General features: G+C 38.1%; 2 protein-coding genes across 4 annotated transcripts; both read left to right on the top strand.

Moving 5' to 3' along the window:
* The first annotated feature begins 2,987 nt into the window (after positions 1 to 2,987).
* lamtor2 (late endosomal/lysosomal adaptor, MAPK and MTOR activator 2) lies at positions 2,988 to 4,646 on the top strand. The gene is made up of 4 exons (XM_003977100.3): positions 2,988 to 3,207; positions 3,612 to 3,774; positions 3,851 to 3,940; positions 4,302 to 4,646. The coding sequence occupies exons 1-4, from the start codon at positions 3,140 to 3,142 to the stop codon at positions 4,356 to 4,358; spliced, it is 378 nt and encodes a 125-aa protein (XP_003977149.1). The 5' UTR covers positions 2,988 to 3,139; the 3' UTR covers positions 4,359 to 4,646.
* Positions 4,647 to 9,318: 4,672 nt separating this feature from the next.
* Positions 9,319 to 17,123, top strand: rab25b (RAB25, member RAS oncogene family b). 3 transcript variants are annotated; one of them, XR_003888888.1, is made up of 7 exons: positions 9,319 to 9,625; positions 13,078 to 13,147; positions 13,532 to 13,727; positions 15,488 to 15,681; positions 16,198 to 16,278; positions 16,566 to 16,782; positions 16,926 to 17,123. XR_003888888.1 is itself a non-coding variant. In XM_029838332.1 (5 exons), exons 1-5 carry the CDS (start codon positions 9,589 to 9,591, stop codon positions 16,682 to 16,684), a joined length of 627 nt encoding a protein of 208 aa, XP_029694192.1. In that variant the 5' UTR covers positions 9,320 to 9,588; the 3' UTR covers positions 16,685 to 17,123. The 3 variants fall into 3 exon arrangements, 1 of the variants encoding a protein (XP_029694192.1); XR_003888887.1 differs by lacking the exon at positions 13,078 to 13,147 and having other exon boundaries at positions 9,321 to 9,625; XM_029838332.1 differs by lacking the exon at positions 13,078 to 13,147 and having other exon boundaries at positions 9,320 to 9,625; positions 16,566 to 17,123.
* Positions 17,124 to 18,236: the final 1,113 nt, after the last annotated feature.

Raw genomic sequence — 18,236 nt, forward strand, 5'->3', positions numbered from 1 at the left:
CCTCCAGGTAGGATGGAGCTAGGCCTCTGAGGACCTTGTAGGTGAAAAGAAGGATTTTAAAAGTTATAAAGTTATTCTAAATTTAACGGGCAGCCAATGAAGAGACGCCAGTACAGGAGTTATGTGATCTCTTTTGTCAATACCTGTCAGAACTCTGGCTGCAGCATTTTGGATCAGCTGAAGGCTTCTTAAAGAGTTGTTTGGACACCCTGATAATAAAGAATTACAATAGTCCCGCCTGGAAGTAACAAATGCATGGACTAACTTTTCAGCATCATGCTGCGTCAGTAGTTTCCTAATCCTTGTGATGTTCCTCAGGTGAAAAAAGGCACTTCTAGAGACTGTTTTAATGTGTGAGTTGAAGGACAGATTTTGGTCAAAAGTTACTCCAAGATTCCTCACAGAGAGACTAGATGCTAATGAGATACCGTATGTTGAGATGGGATCTAAAAGACACGTGGTGGTCTTGGGTTTCTGAATTAGCGATGACGCCTCAGAAAAATATATAGGGCTGAAGGAGTTTAGGGGCTCGTTGGAGAACCTGTATGTTCCCACAGTCAGCACATCTGGTGATGGTCCAGTTGTTGGGATGGCCAGGTTAGCTTTTTCTCTGATAGCTAGAACTTTATCAGAAGCTCATGAAGTCTTCACCACTAATGGAAGAAGGGATATGTGAATCTAAAACACTGTGACTCTTGGTTAATTTGGCCACAGTGCTGAAAAGAAACCTGGGATTGTTCTTATTTTCCTCAATTAAAGAAAAAATAAGCTGTTCTAGCCTTGTGGAGGGCCTTTTTTTTAAACTAATAGACAGTCTTTCCAGGCTACATGATAGCTGTCTATTTTACAAGAATGCCACTTCCTTTTTAGTCTGCGCAGTTTCTACTTGAGGGTCCTAATGTGTGAATTATACCACGGGGCACACCTCCTCTGATTTACTATGTCCTTTTTCAGGGGGCAACAGAATCAAGCGTTATTCTCAGTGAGGTTGCTGCACCTTCAGCAATAGAGTCAGCCTCAGCAGGGCTAAAATTATAATGATTGATCCCTGGGGAAATACTTGGTGTTCCTGGGATTAGCACAGGGATTGCTTCCTTAAACTTAGCTACAGCATTATCTGACAGACATCTGCTATACTAAGACTTTGTTCTGAGGTTAGAAGAATCCTTAATCAGAAATGTAAAAGTGATCAAAGAATGATCTGACAGGAGTGGGTTCTGAGGGAACACTGACACATGTGCTACCTCAACACCATAAGTCAGAACTAGATCTAGGGTGTGGTTGAAGCTATGAGTTGGTTGGTTTATCTGCTGGAGGAAACCAACTGACTCTAGTAATGAAATTAAGCCATTTCTAAAGCTGTCATTTACAACATCTACGTGGATATTAAAGTCTCCAATGATAATGACTTTGTCCGTTCTAAGGACCAAGTAAGATAAGAAATCAGAGAACTGAATGTGGCCCAGCAGGGGGCCGATATACAACTACAAACAAAAGTGTCTTTTCTGCCTTCTAGTTCAGATGGGTGATGCCAAGAGTCAGACTTTCAAATGAACTGGAGCCATGTTTTGGTCTAGGATTAACTAATACCTCTCAATGTACCTTGGAGTGAAAGATTGCTGCCACTCCCCCTCCTCGACCAGTAACACGAGGAATATGATCATTAAGATGGGTAGGAGGAGTAGATTCATTTAAGCTAACATACCAGGTCTCAGGAAGACAAAATAAATCAATGTGATGATCCACTATCAGGTCGTGCACTAACAGGGATTTACACAAAAGAGATCTAATATTTAATTGTCCACATTTAATTGTGATATCTCCAATTTGTGCTTTGGTATTAATTTTAATAAGATTATGGTGACTGACTGCTCCCCTGCTCTGTGCTTGGTGAACTTTTAACCGTGGAACAGAGACTACCTCTATAGTGTTAAATATGTTATTGTTGGCAGATGAGGTTTCTATGGAAGCAGCAGAGAGGTGTGTAAGACTACAACTCTGCATCCTGGTCTGGACCCTGGTTTGTCAGGTCACTTTGGGTTCTAATAAATTTGGCCAAGTTACTAGAAATGAGAGAGGCACCATCCCGTGTGGGATGCACACCATCCCAAAAAGTTCTCCAATTGTCTACAAAGGCAACCTGGTTTTCGGGGCACCACCATGACAGCCAGCGACGAAGCAACGACATGCGACTAAACATTTAATCGCTGGCCAGATTGGGTGGGTGACCAGAGAATGCTACGGAGTCCGACATTGTTTTAGCGTACTTGCACACCAAACTGTTCAGATCCTGAAACTCCAGCCCTGCCTCAAAGACATAAGCATGGCAAGAAATTTCCTACAGTTGAACTTAGATTAAACTGAAGTTATTACACTTGGCTCAAAACAAATCAAGAACATAATCTCTACTGATGTAGACTTGCTGAGTGGCATTAACCTGTCCCCACCCTGACTGTAAGGAATCTTGGATCTTGAATCATAGCTACCCATATGAAGCATGTTTCAAGGTCTGTCGTTTATCACCCACTTTTTGTCCCAAAGTGATGTAGAAGGATTAGTGCATGCGTTTATTTCTTCACGGCTGAAGTAGAGTTTTTTTTGCTTTTTTTTTTTTTTACTTCTGACAAATCACTAAATTCACCTGCAGTTAAAGATGCTTCACTGCCAAACCATAACGTAAAAAATAAGCTAGTTTAATAAATACTTAATTGTTATCTCTGAGAAAAGTGACTATTTCGCATACTGAAAAAAAACACCCATCAAAATTATTCAACTGGTGCTGTCATTGATTTGGCACACGTATTTGTAATTATCAATCAATCAATCAATCAATCCATCAATCCATCAATCAATCAATCTTTATCTATATAGCGTCTCATACTATCATGATTGTCTCTACGAGTGAGTGTGGGCTTTTTAGTCAAGCTCTTGATCCACATTCCACACCGCTAAGGGGCGGTAATGTACTAGAAGCGGATTTGATAACTGTCAACGACCAGAAGACGAAGAAGAAGACATGCGGAAAAGGAGAAACAAGTCACCTGACTGAGGTTTTGAAGAAAAGTCCGAAACGATTTTGATTCTCGAATTACACGGTTCAGTTGCATCAATCAACTAAAAATCAATTAAGAAGGTCGTTATGTTACGACCAAAGGCTTTAACGCAAGTTCTCAGTCAGGCGAATACAAACGGAGTCCAGAGCACACTGTAAGTAAAAATAAGAGACTAAAGCAAATGTTTTGGATGGTTATGCTAGTGCTAGGCAAAGTTCACGTCCAATTCCACAGATTTGTGTGATTATAATGATTAACATTACGCAGTTCCTAAAACAGGTTGTAGGGATAAATAAGCTAATTTTGTGTCTGATTCATAGAAGTAGGCAATTGGCTGTTTAATTAAAATTCATTTATAAGCTCAAAATTCCAAACTGATATTCTCATATTTCACAGTTTATTCTAAAAACATGTCTTATGTTTACTCAGTTATCAATAACAGTTGACTTTTTAGGTCTTAAAACTGCACTTGTTTACAATGTAGTGAGCTGTATAAGGTTTAATGGTGAATTTCTGAGTACCGTAATATATGAAATACTGTATATATTTTTTCAACAGTTTATTAAATAATGAAGGTTCACTTCTGGCTTACTCTGGGTATGGCGATACTGATGCACGTGTCACAGCTGCCATTGCCAGTAACATCTGGGCAGCCTACGACAAGAATGGCCACCTAGCCTTTAATGAAGACAAGCTCAAATTCATACTGATGGATTGCATGGTAAGAAGGGATTTGGTCTCTACTATTTTAATCGATGCAAAAAGAATACAAATACATTTCCTGTGTTCTTTTTCAGGAAGGAAGAGTGGCCATTACTTGTGTAGCTAACCTACTGCTTTGCATGTATGCCAAGGAAACAGTGGGTTTTGGAATGCTCAAAGCCAAAGTAAGGAATTAAAATCTATTTAAAATTGTCCTACATAGCTTGTCCTACATAGTCCTATATATATATATATATATATATATATATATATATATATATATATACATACATCCTTAGATGTTTTGACCAGTTATTACCGTACTTGTTTTAGTTAGTTCTCTTATATTATAGAAACAAAGAAACAGAATTAGAATTTGTTACTATAAAAAAAATACTCTATTCCAAGATTCTGAAAAGCTTTAGTACCAGAATGGCATTTTGTCCCAATTGAAGATGTGACCTGTAATTCTAGATGTGACTATCATTTTTCTTCACTGTGAATCTGCAATGTGAATACAATGATCTGTGCATGTTGTGTTTACAGGCAGAAGCTCTGGTTCAGTACCTGGAAGAACCATTAACCCAGGTGGCTGCATCATAGTGATGCTGTCATTTGTGTCTGCTAGGAAGAATTCTACCATTGTTATTATTGAACAGTAATATTCTTTGTACATATTTAATTATGTGAGTGAATGATTAATTGTGGGAAGCAGTTCAATATTAATAATTTTTAAAATATTGTTCACTCTACGATTGTTCTGAATACATTTGTTTCTGGTGAATGTACTGGTATAGCTTCATTTGATATTTAATGCAAGCAGAGTGAAAAAGAGTTTCTCTAAATAAAGGCATATTTGCTGTTTTGCTTTAAAATAAACTTTTGGAATTGTTCATTTTGTCTTGACCAAACGTTGCATGTGACATGCATTATCCTAAAAATTAAGAATGTTAGTTTAAAAGAGATCACTGAAAAGCTACAAGTATAGCTGCAATTTATGGCATAATTTTAGTTCTTAAGTGATCTATAGTAAGCTAACACCTTCATTACTCAAACACCTTTTTTGAAGTTAATTCTTTAAATCAGAATGTATGGTATTGGTATTTTCACTTTCTCTCCCTTTGAATTCAAAACATATCACTACTTTCAGATTCAGGTCCTTTATTGTCCCACACGGGGAAATTTACATAATATAATATACGTATAATATAAATGTGAAATACTATATGCCAAAGTAAAAAGTTTAAACAGCCCATTCAATTCTCAGTGTTGTGTTGTTTTAATCAAATCAAAATCAGTCTTTATTTATATAGCGTCTTTTACAATCAAAATTGTTTCAAGGCGCTTTCCAGAATCCCAGGGCCTAACCCCTAACAAGCAACAGTGGCAAGGAAAAACTCCCCTTTAACAGGAAGAAACCTTGAGCAGAACCAGGCTCATGTAGGGGGACCCTCCTGCTGATGGCTGGTTGGGTAGAGAGAGAAGAGAAGGGGGAGGACAGGTAGAGGATAGAATGGAGAGGAGAGGAAACCATGACCCAGTGGGGGGGGTGACAGAGGCCTGTCAGGTGATCATGTTTCTGGACCCCGGCAGTCTTGGCCTATAATAGCATAGCTAAGATGTTAACCTAATGATTAGACGACCCCCTAGGTATGATAATTTGTCTGTCTATGATAGTAAATGGAACTGCAGAATTAGTAACAATAAGCTTTTTCAAAGAGGTAGGTTTTAAGCCTAATTTTAAAAGTAGAGCTGGAGTCAGCCTCCCGTACCTGGACAGGGAGCTGGTTCCATAGCAGGGGGGCCTCTGATAATAAATAATTACAATAGTCCAACCTGGAAGCAACAAATGCATGGACTAACTTTTCAGCATCATGCCGCATCAGTAGTTTCCTGATCTTTGTGATGTTCCTCAAGTGAAAAAAGGCACATCTAGAGACTATTTTAATGTGTGAGTTGAAGGAGAGATTTTGGTCAAAAGTTACTCCTAGATTCCTCACAGAGAGACTAGATGTTAATGAGATACCATCTAGAGTGATCATGTGATCTAATCTATCCGTGAGAGGTTCAGGACCAAACACCATGACCTCAGTTCTTGTTTTTGTCATTTGAAAAAGTGTTTTAATTACAGGTAAACCAGAACTTTGTTTTAAATTAAACAAGAAAAGTAATGCCAGGCAGGGTTTAAACATGCAGGGTAAAGACAAAACTGGTGCCAAACAGAAAAAAAACTTAATAGCATTGAAAAACATGGAACTTGTGTCACAACTTGTAAATATTTAATTTACATATGATTCAATCCCTTTATTTGAAGACATAAAAAGAGGTTTTCAATGTTAATACTTTGTAATTGTCAATATAAAACTTGGCAAGCATCATAACAATATTGGACAAAAATAACTCACCAAGCTCTTTCTTATGGTTTGTGAAACAAAAAACTTCTTTCTTCTTTCAAAGAAAGTACAAAGTAATTATTAATGTGATCCAGTATAAAGCGACAGATGCCTTGTCATAATCCCAGAGTATACTCACAAGTCCAGAATAGACAGAAGATGGTCTCTTAGTGCAAATCACAGAAGCTGTAAGACATTGGCATTGATGTATGTCAGTGTTAAATCTGGCTTTAAAAAAAATTCACAGGGTACCACTGATGAACATTTTTAGAGAAAGGTTTGTTTACCTTTTTAACTAATTAGTATCTATTGGGGAAGGGGGGGTTTTCTATTAAACAATAGAAAATTACTTTGGGGCCACAGGGATCTTATGAATAAGAAATTCTTGGTAATTAAAAAGTTTACCTTCCTTATTGAAGAGTTGGGTGACCACTAAAATACCATTTCTGAACCTTTTATCAAAAATAAAGATTTACTTTTGTTATTAATATTCTTACTGTTTCATATAAAGTAGCTGTTGAGGGTAAAACTGTTCTTATGATGGACCAAGCCAAAATTTGTTTTTTAAATTTTGGTAGAGAGACAGTTATCTGATCAATGTCTCAATTAAAAAGTAAAATAAATTAGAAAAACTATGACATGAGATAGTATTTCAAATGTTGGTTCTTTACTGAACCTAAATAAGTAGGGCTTTGGAACACACACATATATATATATATATATATATATATTGAGGTATATATGGACAAAAATAACTCACCAAGCTCTTTCTTATGGTTTGTGAAACAAAAAACTTCTTTCTTCTTTCAAAGAAAGTACAAAGTAATTATTAATGTGATCCAGTATAAAGTCCATTTTTGTCCATATATATACTGAGGTGTAGGCATATATGCGTAAGGAGCCTTGCCTAAGGGCTTGCCTGGATTCGAACCGACAACCTTCCGTACCAAAGTCAGTGGCGTAAACCACACACACACACACACACACACACACACACACACACACACACACACACACACACACACACACACACACACACACACACACACACACACATACATATATATATTTTTCAAATGTATATATATATATATATATATATATATGTATGTATATATAAAAAAATATATATACACATTCATGGAGCAGGACAGAGAAGGGGGTACTGATGGAGTGTTACTACGGGAGTAACCCCAGCGAGAGAGGGTACATGCAGAGGATGTGGGATAAATGGGCCCTTTAAAAACCCCACATCCTCACTGACTAAGAAGCAGCTATTAGCTCAGTGTTCAAATATCCGTAATAAGAAGTTGCTATCGCAGCTAGAGATTGAAGAGGTACAGCGTTGTGCCTCATCAACGGTACAAATATGCTATGGCAAGGGGGTACCAGGACGCCAGATCAGCTTCACCATCACCCCCTGATATCGAGATTGGGTACAAAGCCCCATGACAGATAGACTCGACACAAGGGCAGCTTACCTGAGAGAAAATCATGAAGTCCTGGGGGTACTCAACCACCTCCCTGTCAAGGCTAACAAACAAAGTACCAGACCAATCTCTACTGAAGGATATAAATACAGCACTGTCAACCATCCCTACCACTACCATGACTGAGACCAATCAGTTGATGTATGCAGCGGCAACGGTTATCCTACAGATGCTTGGCTATAAGATGAAGAGCATGAATAGCCATAAGGAGCAAATGGCACCATGGAGGAGAAGGCTAGAGGCAAAAATCATGGCAACACGGAGAGAAGTCAGCCTCCTGACAGAGCTAAGTAGAGGTGTGAATCTAAGGACAGAGCAGCCCAAGAAGTACAACAAACTGTCCATACCTGAGACACTGGAGACTACTAAGCAAAGGCTCACAGCCCTGGCTACTCGACTTAAGACTACTCAAGAGTAGTAGAGGCAAGGAGAATAAACAAGGTGTTCTTCACCAATCCAGCTAAGGTCTCCAGATAAATATAAATACACACACACACACACGCACACAAACACACACACAGGCTACTAAGTGAAGGTGTAGAATTTGTGTTAAGAATGTTTTCAAATTTGTCTCTATGTGTCTTACATTTCTTTCACAAAGTATCAATAAACCTAAACTTTGAGGCAAAAATGTTTTAGTGTAGTGGAGGGGGCTTAGCCAGTGCTAAGTGGCCATATAACTATTAATTTCCAAAGTTCCTAATAAGGCCACTTGGTGTGTCCCAGGCTGGAAACAATCCCATCAATAACTGTCCCATACAAAAAAACGGGGTAAAAAAATAAATCTCTGCCCTTCAGAGATCAGTCTCTCTTGACATGATGTCTAGTGTCAAAATCAGAATGCAACAGGCTGGTATATCAACATCATCAGGGAATTTAGCGGGACGACGCGGCTTTTCATATTCCACGCAAGCCGAGTTGCTGTTTTTCCCGGTCGAAGCAATATTTTCGTGCAGTGTTAAAGGGCCTTATAAAGATACGATATTCTACCTAATTTCTGTGTAATACGCGGGGTAGTGTAGAGGGCCAATAATATCATTAATAAAATCCGGACTTGAAGCTTTTCAGTTTTATCAGACTACTGCTGCTGATAACATTTAACAAACTCGGTACTTCGATAGCAAACCCAGCATTTTTTAAAACTACCACTCTGTCTAATAGATGTGTGTGATGAAAATCAAACCGTTTGGAAATCAGTCCAAAATCCAGTGAATAATTGTACTTTCAGTTTTATTTATGGAGTACCTCTCCTTTACACGCAGATACGCTTCCTCTGCTAGCCCTGTACCAAGATGGTGGTCCTTTAGTCACGTCACAACAACCACTCGCTCAAATATCGGCCGCTCATCCTGGTTCAATGGCTGATCCTTTTCTTACGTCTTATTTTTGCAGCGTTCATGTTCAGTCGATTTGCACCGCCACCTGTTGTGGAGGCTAAACTACAAGGGACTTCTGAAACCTGCACAACCGGCGGGATATCTGCTTTGTTTTGTACTTGTAGATTTTGTTGAAGATGTTTGTTTCGCATTAAAAAAGAATTATTTTTTTTAAATTGTGTTTTATTTTTGCAAACCATGTTACATATTCAAGTACATATTCGATTTTGGCCTGAATTTAACCATATTTAGCCTGAATAAAGCCATATGACACAGTCACACCTCCCTTAGTGACTCAACACTTCCTGACAAAACCCCGCCTGCTGCACCAGAAACTGGATGGATATGTTAGGGAGATTTTGTTCAAACTACCCAGCTTTCTATTAATTTAGAAAGAAGTGAGTGAAGGGCATAAGGGTGGAACCTGGGGTTTACCTGCTCAAACATTTGCGCAGCTGCCCTCCTTCCTCCTCTGAATGACACCTCAGTTAATGTTGGCGTGATTCACTGTCAGTGTTGGGTGTAGAAGACAAAGCAGTAAAACGGTGGGCTGGCAACTCTGAATGAGCACAACATGGGGTCAGATGAGGCCTACAACTTTGTCTTCAAGGGTGAGTAGATTTTCTCCATATCTGAGTGACTTTCTCAGTATGTCCTTTAAATGTGAAGTACTTTTTTTTTATAAAATCATTTTTTTTCTTCAATGATACTCTCATGTTCATTGCAAGTAATTTGACATAGAAGCACTGTATATACACAAATCACCTTAAACAAACTTTGTAAATTCCTCCAGGCTTCAACATTTGAACAGTAACCTTCAATAGGGAAGAAATATGCATGCATGGTGTGGAATAGTGTGGCAACCAGAATGGGTCCTTTATTCTGCCTCCCTATGTTACTGTATTCAATAAGAAATTCCATTAGCTAACGTACAGTCTTTCTCTATTCATTTAAAAAAAAAAATTCTGACCTGCATTATTGAGATCATGATAGGGAAACCTGGAGCTGATCTTTGTGAAAAAATTTTAACTGATACTGAACTATATCTATATAGCTATGGGTCACACAATCCTAAAAAGACAGAAAAGTCTGATATTATCATGTACTTTTATAACAATGTTTTTTAAATCTTTCATTTAAAATTTAATTTGAAATGAGTCTCGTTGACTGAATGGATTGAAGCTGAGTTTTCAGAATTGAGATTCCAAATTACCCTTAAGCACAGTATGCATGTGACAGAACGGTGAATGTATTTCTGCCTCTCACAAAGTAGTTCTAATAGATTCCAGACAACCACCCATGACTAAGATTAGGAATGAGTGGCACTTATCAGAAAACTGTTTTGGTGGGCATTTCCCCCTTGAAACTACAAGAAAAAATGGTTCTCCCAGAGTTTTCACCATGATAGTCAGGAACCAAATAAAAAAAAGTCCACCCAGTTAAGATAGCACATTGACCAATCGGCACCTTCTGACCTAGTTTCACATACAAGTGATCCTTATACCCCATCAGAAAAATGAAAAATAGGAACAGTGCCATTCAATTTTCTTGAGTTAACAATTTTAATTAACACAAACAATTGCGCAACATACTATTAGCTTGATTTGATTTTGGAACAATTTTTTAAACATAGAATGGCTTTAAAATACTTTTTTACATTTTGTAGATGCCACTTAAAAGTGTTGCAATAAAAATAAAACAACACAACAAGCAAAGACAAAGACATAAACTCAGCTTGAAAGCATGGAAGCCACTAATAGCCACAGAACTTACTGGTCTTGTTTGTCTAACAAGTAACTCAGTTGTAGAAAAGGAATGTGGGATGGGCATTTTGCAGTCAACAATTACCTCAAACAAGGAAAATGGAAACGCTTGTTTAACATTATTTTCCAGACTTATATTAACTGTAGTAGGTTATCTGAGGATTACTTGAAAAAAAAAAAAAACGCAATATGAACAGCACTGGAAGCAAGGACTGGTACGAAATTAGTGTTGCAATCTCATAGTGCATTGCTGGAACTCTTTGCTCCATTGTGCGGAAATTAATACATACAAAGGTTCTCTCTTTTTTCCTATTTATTCGAACATTATGAATAGGCCAGCAGGTTGCAATTGTTTCTCTATTATTCTGTTCGTCTCAACTCCCTTTGAGCCAGCATTGCAACTAGTTTCCTTATGTAGTAATTACGATTTAACCCCCCCCCCCAAAAAAATAAAAGACTCACTGAGATGACTAAGAACCTACTCCAAATTTAAAACATGATCCTGCATTAAAACTTTTGCTGCCTAATTGAATCAATTTATGCTTTAATAATTAGCCATAACATAGCAAAAAATCAAGCATAGCAAAAATGGCCCTTCCTTTACCAACTTTCAGCCTAGTACTTGTGTTCATACAAACTACTGAAAACCCCTGTTATATCCATACAGTTTATGTATTTGAAGGAACTACATTTAAGATTGTGACCAAAACTGGTACTGCAACACTTTCAAACTACTGTAGAGTGTGGTATGCTCCCCCCCTCGCCGTCGAGGAGAGGTTACCAAATCCAGCAAGAATGTCTACTACAATGAGCTATCTTGGCAGATGATAAGTCATACACTATAAATTTATTGTCCGTTGATTTTGTTTATGTTTCATGCATGAATGAGAACCTCCATGTACAACTTTTAGGTTTAGTAACGTCAGACATTTGTGACTCAAAACGTGAGTAGCTGCAGCTCAGTGGAAACTGGCAACCTGGATGGCGAAGCGCTGACTGTGATTGGAAGATTGGTAGAGGGTGGCGCAACAAGCCAAAACACAAAATGTCACATGTCATCAGCATTACTTCTGAGCTGCCAATTAGCTTTTGAAATAGGGCTGGAATCCTGTTGTCAGATATGCATATTTGAAATTAACATCATTTCTTAATGTCTGCTTACATATTAGGGCCATTTTATGATTATTTTAAATGCCTTTTTTTCATATAGCTGCTCTAATGCTCAAAGGACTGCCAAAATAACTGTTGCACTTTTATTCTCATGCACTTGGCAAGCACTATATCTACAAGCTGGGATCAGGTGGTAAGGGGACTGGGTTGAGAAGCAGAGGCCTCTCAGTTCAGGCCCAGGTGTAGACACACCTTTGTCTGCACCTTTGTCTGTCTGGTGTGTTGTTAGCAGGGAGAGGTGCCAGGACACCATCAGAGCACTACTGAGAAAGGTGCCAAATGTTTACACAGGACCCAGTGATGAACGGGTGACTCCTTCCGGGGTGTACCATGCCTTTGCCCATATGCCCCTATGCAGCTGGGATAGGTTCCAGCACCCTCCTTGTGACCCCACAGTCAAGAACAAGTAAAATACACTGCCCCTAAAAATATGTAATGGCAGCTGATTTTTAATCAATGTAATGTAGAGTTTAGAGAAAAAACACATAACAGATAGAAATTTGGCTTAATATGTTACTTTTTGGTATGTAACAGCAAAAGCAATGAGTTAATCAATAACATTTGCATTGGTGGAATTTTTTTTCCTGTTGGCAAGACTGGACAAGCTTGCCAACAGGAGCTTCCCTTGTTTCCAGTCTTTACACAACATTGAGTAGCAGCAGCTTGTAGCTACAGCCCAATATGACAGTTAGTCCTCTACAACATGTAGCAAGAAAGCACATTTTTAGATTATACTATTTCACCCTCACTTGTACACTTTTGATGAAAATTTGGTTTTTGGTGCACAAGTCTGTGCACACCCCACCTGTGAATGTGTTTCTTTATGCTGAGATTTCTGGGAGTTTTCAGTCACACTTTACAAGCTGTACTAGTTTAACTGCCTAACCCTTTATTGTTACTTGTACCTCTGAGTCAGTGAGTAACAAGTGAAACCCAGTGTTAGTCTTTTAAGTGAATATTAGTCATTGAGGCGAGATGGTGCCCTGTTCTCATTCTGTTTACCCTCTAAGTAGCGTCCTCTAAATGAGATGAAAGGAAGTAGCTGCTTATCTAGTTCAACCAGACATGGATTCACTTGCAAACTTATTTCCAGAAACAAAAATATATTTCTGAATGTTTTTCATCAACAGAAAAGGTGTTTATAGAGGGAATGTCAGCAGATAAGGATGTTTGAGTTGGAAACACTGAGAAAACTATCAGGTTAGAACTTCAAATTGATAATTGATTAAATAAATAAACAGTACATTATTTCAGGCATTTCATTATGGATTGACAAACTACATTGTCCCTGTTTTACTCAACATTCTCCTCACTTGCATTAGGTCTAAAGACTTTTAAAAGGTGTGGTGTTATTTCTAAAATCAGACCCTGATTATATCCTCAGTGTTGTAATCACACTCAGTTTAAGACACCTAAAAACCGGATTTGTGTGCAATGCAAGACAGACACACCTTGCCTTAAGACATACAGTAAATTCAGAAAGGCTATAATCCATTGACAACTAGGTTTAACTATGTGAAATCACCCCCCCTCCCCCAAAAAACAACAATAAATGCTAATGTTTACTTTATTTTGTTCCTACAGTGGTTCTGATCGGGGAGTCAGGTGTAGGAAAGAGCAATCTGCTATCTCGCTATACCAAAAATGAGTTCAACCATGATAGCCGCACGACTATTGGGGTGGAGTTCAGCACACGGACTGTGGAGCTCAACGGCTTTACAATAAAGGCCCAGATCTGGGATACTGCTGGGCTGGAGCGATACCGGGCCATTACTTCTGCGTAAGACATCCATCTTCCATTTACTTTTATATCCACCCTCTGTAGAATGGGCGATTCATTTTTAGCACATTTATTTTGCATCAATTTCTTAACTCACTCACTTATTTTCTACCGCTTGTTCCTCCACTGAGGGTCGCGGGGGGACTGGAGCCTATCCCAGCACAATGGGCGGAGGCAGGGTACACCCTGGACTGGACGCCAGTCAATCGCAGGGCTAACACATATACTGTAGACAAACAACCATTCTCTCTCACACTCACACCTATGGGCAATTTTAGAGTTTCCAATTAGCCTAATCCCCAATCATGCATGTCTTTGTACTGTGGGAGGAAGCCGGAGTACCCGGAGAAAACCCACGCAGGCACAGGGAGAACATGCAAACTCCACACAGAAAGTCCCCAATCAATCCCAACCGGGGATCGAACCCGAGGCCTTTTTGCTGTGAGGCCACAGTGCTAACCACCACACCACCATGCCGCCCTAACTCACCCATTTTATTTTACTCTACTCATACTTATTTTGGAGTATATCTTAATGCTAAACAGCAAGTTGATACATAAGAAATATGTGTTTTCACTTAAGCACAAGAAGCACCGCAATTGTATGAAGCACCACAATTTACCACTCCTTAAAATTTTCTGTGTTTTGCCAAAACCTGAAGTAAAACTGATATTTATCATCGCATCAATTGATTAATATGTTCTTAATCAATAAATTAGCTTTTCAGCCAAAAGAATGTCAGTGATTTGGGATAAAGTATGGTAGAGTTTTTGTTTTAACTGTTTAAATAGAGAATTTCATGGCTAAAATTTGAAAACTCAAGTGGTGATGCCAAATGTACTGTATTTTCACGACCATAAGGCGCACTGTAATAAAAGGCGCAATCTCAGTTACGGGTGCTATATCTGTATTTAACACATACATAAGGCGCACCGTATTATTAGGCACATGCTGAAACATACAGTAAAAAATGACAATGGAAGTAAAACAGTGAGTTTTGACACATTTATTGAACAAAATATTCATTCTTCTTCCACAAAAGCATCAAAGTTTTCATCTTCTGTATCTGAATTAAACAGCTGTATCCCGAATTCCTCTTGTTCATCATCTGAATCAGACTCACCGACCGGTTCATCCATGTTGGTGATGTGGCTGGGTGCGGTTATCTTGTCGTGGCAGTAGGTGCGGAAGATGGCCACCCTCTCCTAGTAATCCCCGGGCAGCCACTGCACAACAGTTGTCCTTGCGCGTATGGAGAGATGCCGCCTCCTCATAAAGCGAAAACATCAATACGGACCTCCTTGGAAGTGCTCAATGTCCATTTCTTCAGCAATCGCTTTGGCCTTTTGTCGAATGGTGACAGTAGAGATGCCCCTTCCAGTTGTTCGCTGTTCCACAACCAACTGTTCCACTCGGTCTAAATTTATAAAGCAAACAAAAAGACAGTTTTGGATTTTTTTCCCCCATCTTTTTTTGCTCCATAGCTGTATAGCAGCCAGTATGTCTGAATATTAAAGCTGTAAACCAAACCAAACTAACCAAGACCGCTTCTAAATTTCTAAATTCCTTAGGATAATCAAACAAACAACGCTGGCTGCACAGACTCCAAAAGCCAATTGGTCGGATAAAAAGAAAAAACAATACAAAAAGAAAACCAACTCACTGTAGAAAAACAGTTTTGGTGATTTAAAAAAAAAAATACAATATATTAAAGAATATTGTATACAGTATATTGTGACAGCTCCTCTTCCTTTCAACAGGTATTACAGAGGTGCTGTTGGTGCCTTGTTAGTCTATGATATCACCAAACACCTCACTTATGACAGCATGGAACGCTGGCTAAAGGAACTATATGAACATGCTGAGGCTAATATTGTGGTCATGTTGGTGGGCAACAAGACTGACCTGGAGTTAGAAAGATCCGTGCCCACTGAGGAGGCTCGAGGCTTTGCAGGTATTATTAAGTCCAAAAAGGAACTGTAATATTAAATCCACAAATTAAATCTCTGTATTGAAGTAGGCACGAGGAAACAGGTAATACAAATTAGTTAAATAAAGCAGACTTTGTATTTGCGTTTTGCACTTTGGTGTTAAATGTTTTTGCATAATTGCTTGTCTCACAATTTAAATCAATTCTCCTGGTCTTATTTCTTCATGATAACAAAAGCAACAATGTCTGTTTTTTAATTCATGCGACATGACGTTGAAAAGACAATGACAAAGTATGTAGAAAATAAAGTATCTTTTAGTGTTGTTAGAAAATAACCAAGCAGTGGTTAATTTGATATCAGTGAAGCAATTATAAGCATTTAATATCTCATATTTAGATTCAAAATCAGATTTTTCCTCTTATGTCTTCTCAGTAGTTACAGGATCTGTTCATTTGTGATAGATTCATGTTTGAATTGTGTATGAACAAAAATGATCGAGAATAAGTCAATTGAGTCACCGATAACTTTTATTTCTTTAGAAAATCACAAGCTCTTGTTTCTGGAGAGCTCTGCTTTGGAGTCCACTAATGTGGAGGCAGCATTCAACAATGTCTTAATGGGTGAGTCTCTAATTTTATATTTGATTACATTTACAGATCTCAATTGTATCTACATATTAACATTGTTTAAAAATAGTATAAAAATACTATAAGTTTAACAATCATAATGAACGTAGATATTTTATGTTAAAATAATTTTTTGCTAACTTTCATTCATTCATGAAATATAATTTAAAAAAAGCCTGAACATATTGCATTTTACTTGTCTGCACCCAAGAAAAGTGAATCTGCTTTTTCTTTTAATTCTTTGAAATCCTGATATAAATTACATGTATCTTTCCCCACAGAGATTCAGAAAAAGACACACAATAAGGAATTGGTTCAGGGTGCCAACAGAGGCGTTTCTCTCAACAGCTCCAAAGCAGAAATCATAACAGAAAACAAACCCTGTTGCAGGAACATCTGATCACAAGCTTCTTTAAATAACCTGGATACTTTAACTCCCTACTCACCCCAAAGGTTGATGGTGCTCAATGAGTTCTGGGATCACAGCAGCCATTGGAGGTATATGTCACTGGCGCATATGGTACTTTTAAAATATATTCACAGTACAGCCACTGTTTTTTTGGAAAATGATTTTGGGGGGGGGGGTTCTTTGATGTTTAAAAATTTTAATAAGTGTTTGCATAAATATCCACCCCCTTCAGGTCAGTCTTTAGAAGATGTCTTGCTACAATCACAGCAATAAACTGCTGGATGGGGTGGATGTGTCTCAATCAAGCCAGCACATTTCAACACTGCAATAGTTCTCCATTCTTCTTTGCAAAACAACTCGCTCTGCCAGGTTGCTCTGGAGTGAAACGTGAACAGATCCTTCAAAAATAAAAATACTTAAAGTTAAAAAATGGTCTTGGATTTGTTATGTTATAGTTTTTATATGAATTAAAACAGCTTGTGACCGGCATCATTTTAACAGTTCCTGTTGAAGACATTTAATCATTCCAACTTTTTTTATTCACAAGGGATTGGACTAACAGACACATCACTATGCATGTAATATCTTAAAATGTACAGTAAATGACACACAAGGTTAATGTTTTCTTGATATTAACAGTTTGGGTGGTGAAACATATTCAGAACATTAACCACAAGTTGTTCAAATCTGATTTGAATCAGATTTGATTCAAATTCTATTTAGGAATCTTGTTTTAATTTACTGATAAATAAACTGTGTATTTTTTGATTTTGTATTGTATAAGCAGCTCAGGAAATATGACAGTCAACAGTAGCACTCAATGACAAGTTACATTTTTATCTTCAAGATTAAATCAAGATTTAAAGGGTATTTGCTCATGGTTAATCAAAGCCAAACATAAACATTTTTAATTTGTAAGACATTTAAACACAATGTCATTGAGGCCAAGGTTTTTTGCATTCATAAATGCTGTAGAAATCAACTGATTAATGCCAACTGATTTCCATCCATCCTCTTTTTCCTATATTTTTTTCCTTTAATGGTGTCATAGAGTGGGGATTAAGTAAATTTGCCCATTACCAAAATGCATTTTTATTGGTGACTTTCACTTTCAAAATTATTATTCTTTATTCATATATTCACTGTCCACTCGTAAATACGTTTGAAACCATTTTCCAATTCCTCTTCCTAATTTTTCTGAACATCACTGTAGCTTTTAGGGCATTACAGTGAAATAAGAACAAATCTACCTGTTTAGTCGAGACAAGGCAAATACTCAAATGAAACTAAAGAGGCTTGGCTAAACGGCGTTCTTCGTCATACATGTTGCCTCCGTGTTCAGGGAGGCCTCTAGCACAGCTAGCGCCCATAGACGCAGTATCTGACCTAGAAAGTCTCTTTTCCTCTCCGTACTCTATACGGCTTCAACATCATACGCCACAACACACGTCATGAACCGCAGCACATCGGGCCAATCACGTGGGCGCTCGCGACAGGCATCGATACGTCAGGAACCATTTGGAACAAGGCAGGGGCGGGTCGA

Source organism: Takifugu rubripes, chromosome 7 (assembly GCF_901000725.2).
Source record: "Takifugu rubripes chromosome 7, fTakRub1.2, whole genome shotgun sequence".
In the NCBI taxonomy this organism is placed as follows: Eukaryota; Metazoa; Chordata; class Actinopteri; order Tetraodontiformes; family Tetraodontidae; genus Takifugu; species Takifugu rubripes.

What these genes read in the sequence shown, in the direction of transcription:
- lamtor2 (XM_003977100.3), top strand. Translation starts at nt 3,140, where the DNA reads ATGTTACGACCAAAGGCTTTAACGCAAGTTCTCAGTCAGGCGAATACA. An exon ending in TCATACTGATGGATTGCATG is followed by an intron (nt 3,775 to 3,850) that starts GTAAGAAGGGAT and finishes GTTCTTTTTCAG; the next exon opens with GAAGGAAGAGTGGCCATTAC. An exon ending in TTGGAATGCTCAAAGCCAAA is followed by an intron (nt 3,941 to 4,301) that starts GTAAGGAATTAA and finishes TTGTGTTTACAG; the next exon opens with GCAGAAGCTCTGGTTCAGTA.
- rab25b (XM_029838332.1), top strand. Translation starts at nt 9,589, where the DNA reads ATGGGGTCAGATGAGGCCTACAACTTTGTCTTCAAGG. An exon ending in CTACAACTTTGTCTTCAAGG is followed by an intron (nt 9,626 to 13,531) that starts GTGAGTAGATTT and finishes TTGTTCCTACAG; the next exon opens with TGGTTCTGATCGGGGAGTCA. An exon ending in GGAGGCTCGAGGCTTTGCAG is followed by an intron (nt 15,682 to 16,197) that starts GTATTATTAAGT and finishes TTATTTCTTTAG; the next exon opens with AAAATCACAAGCTCTTGTTT.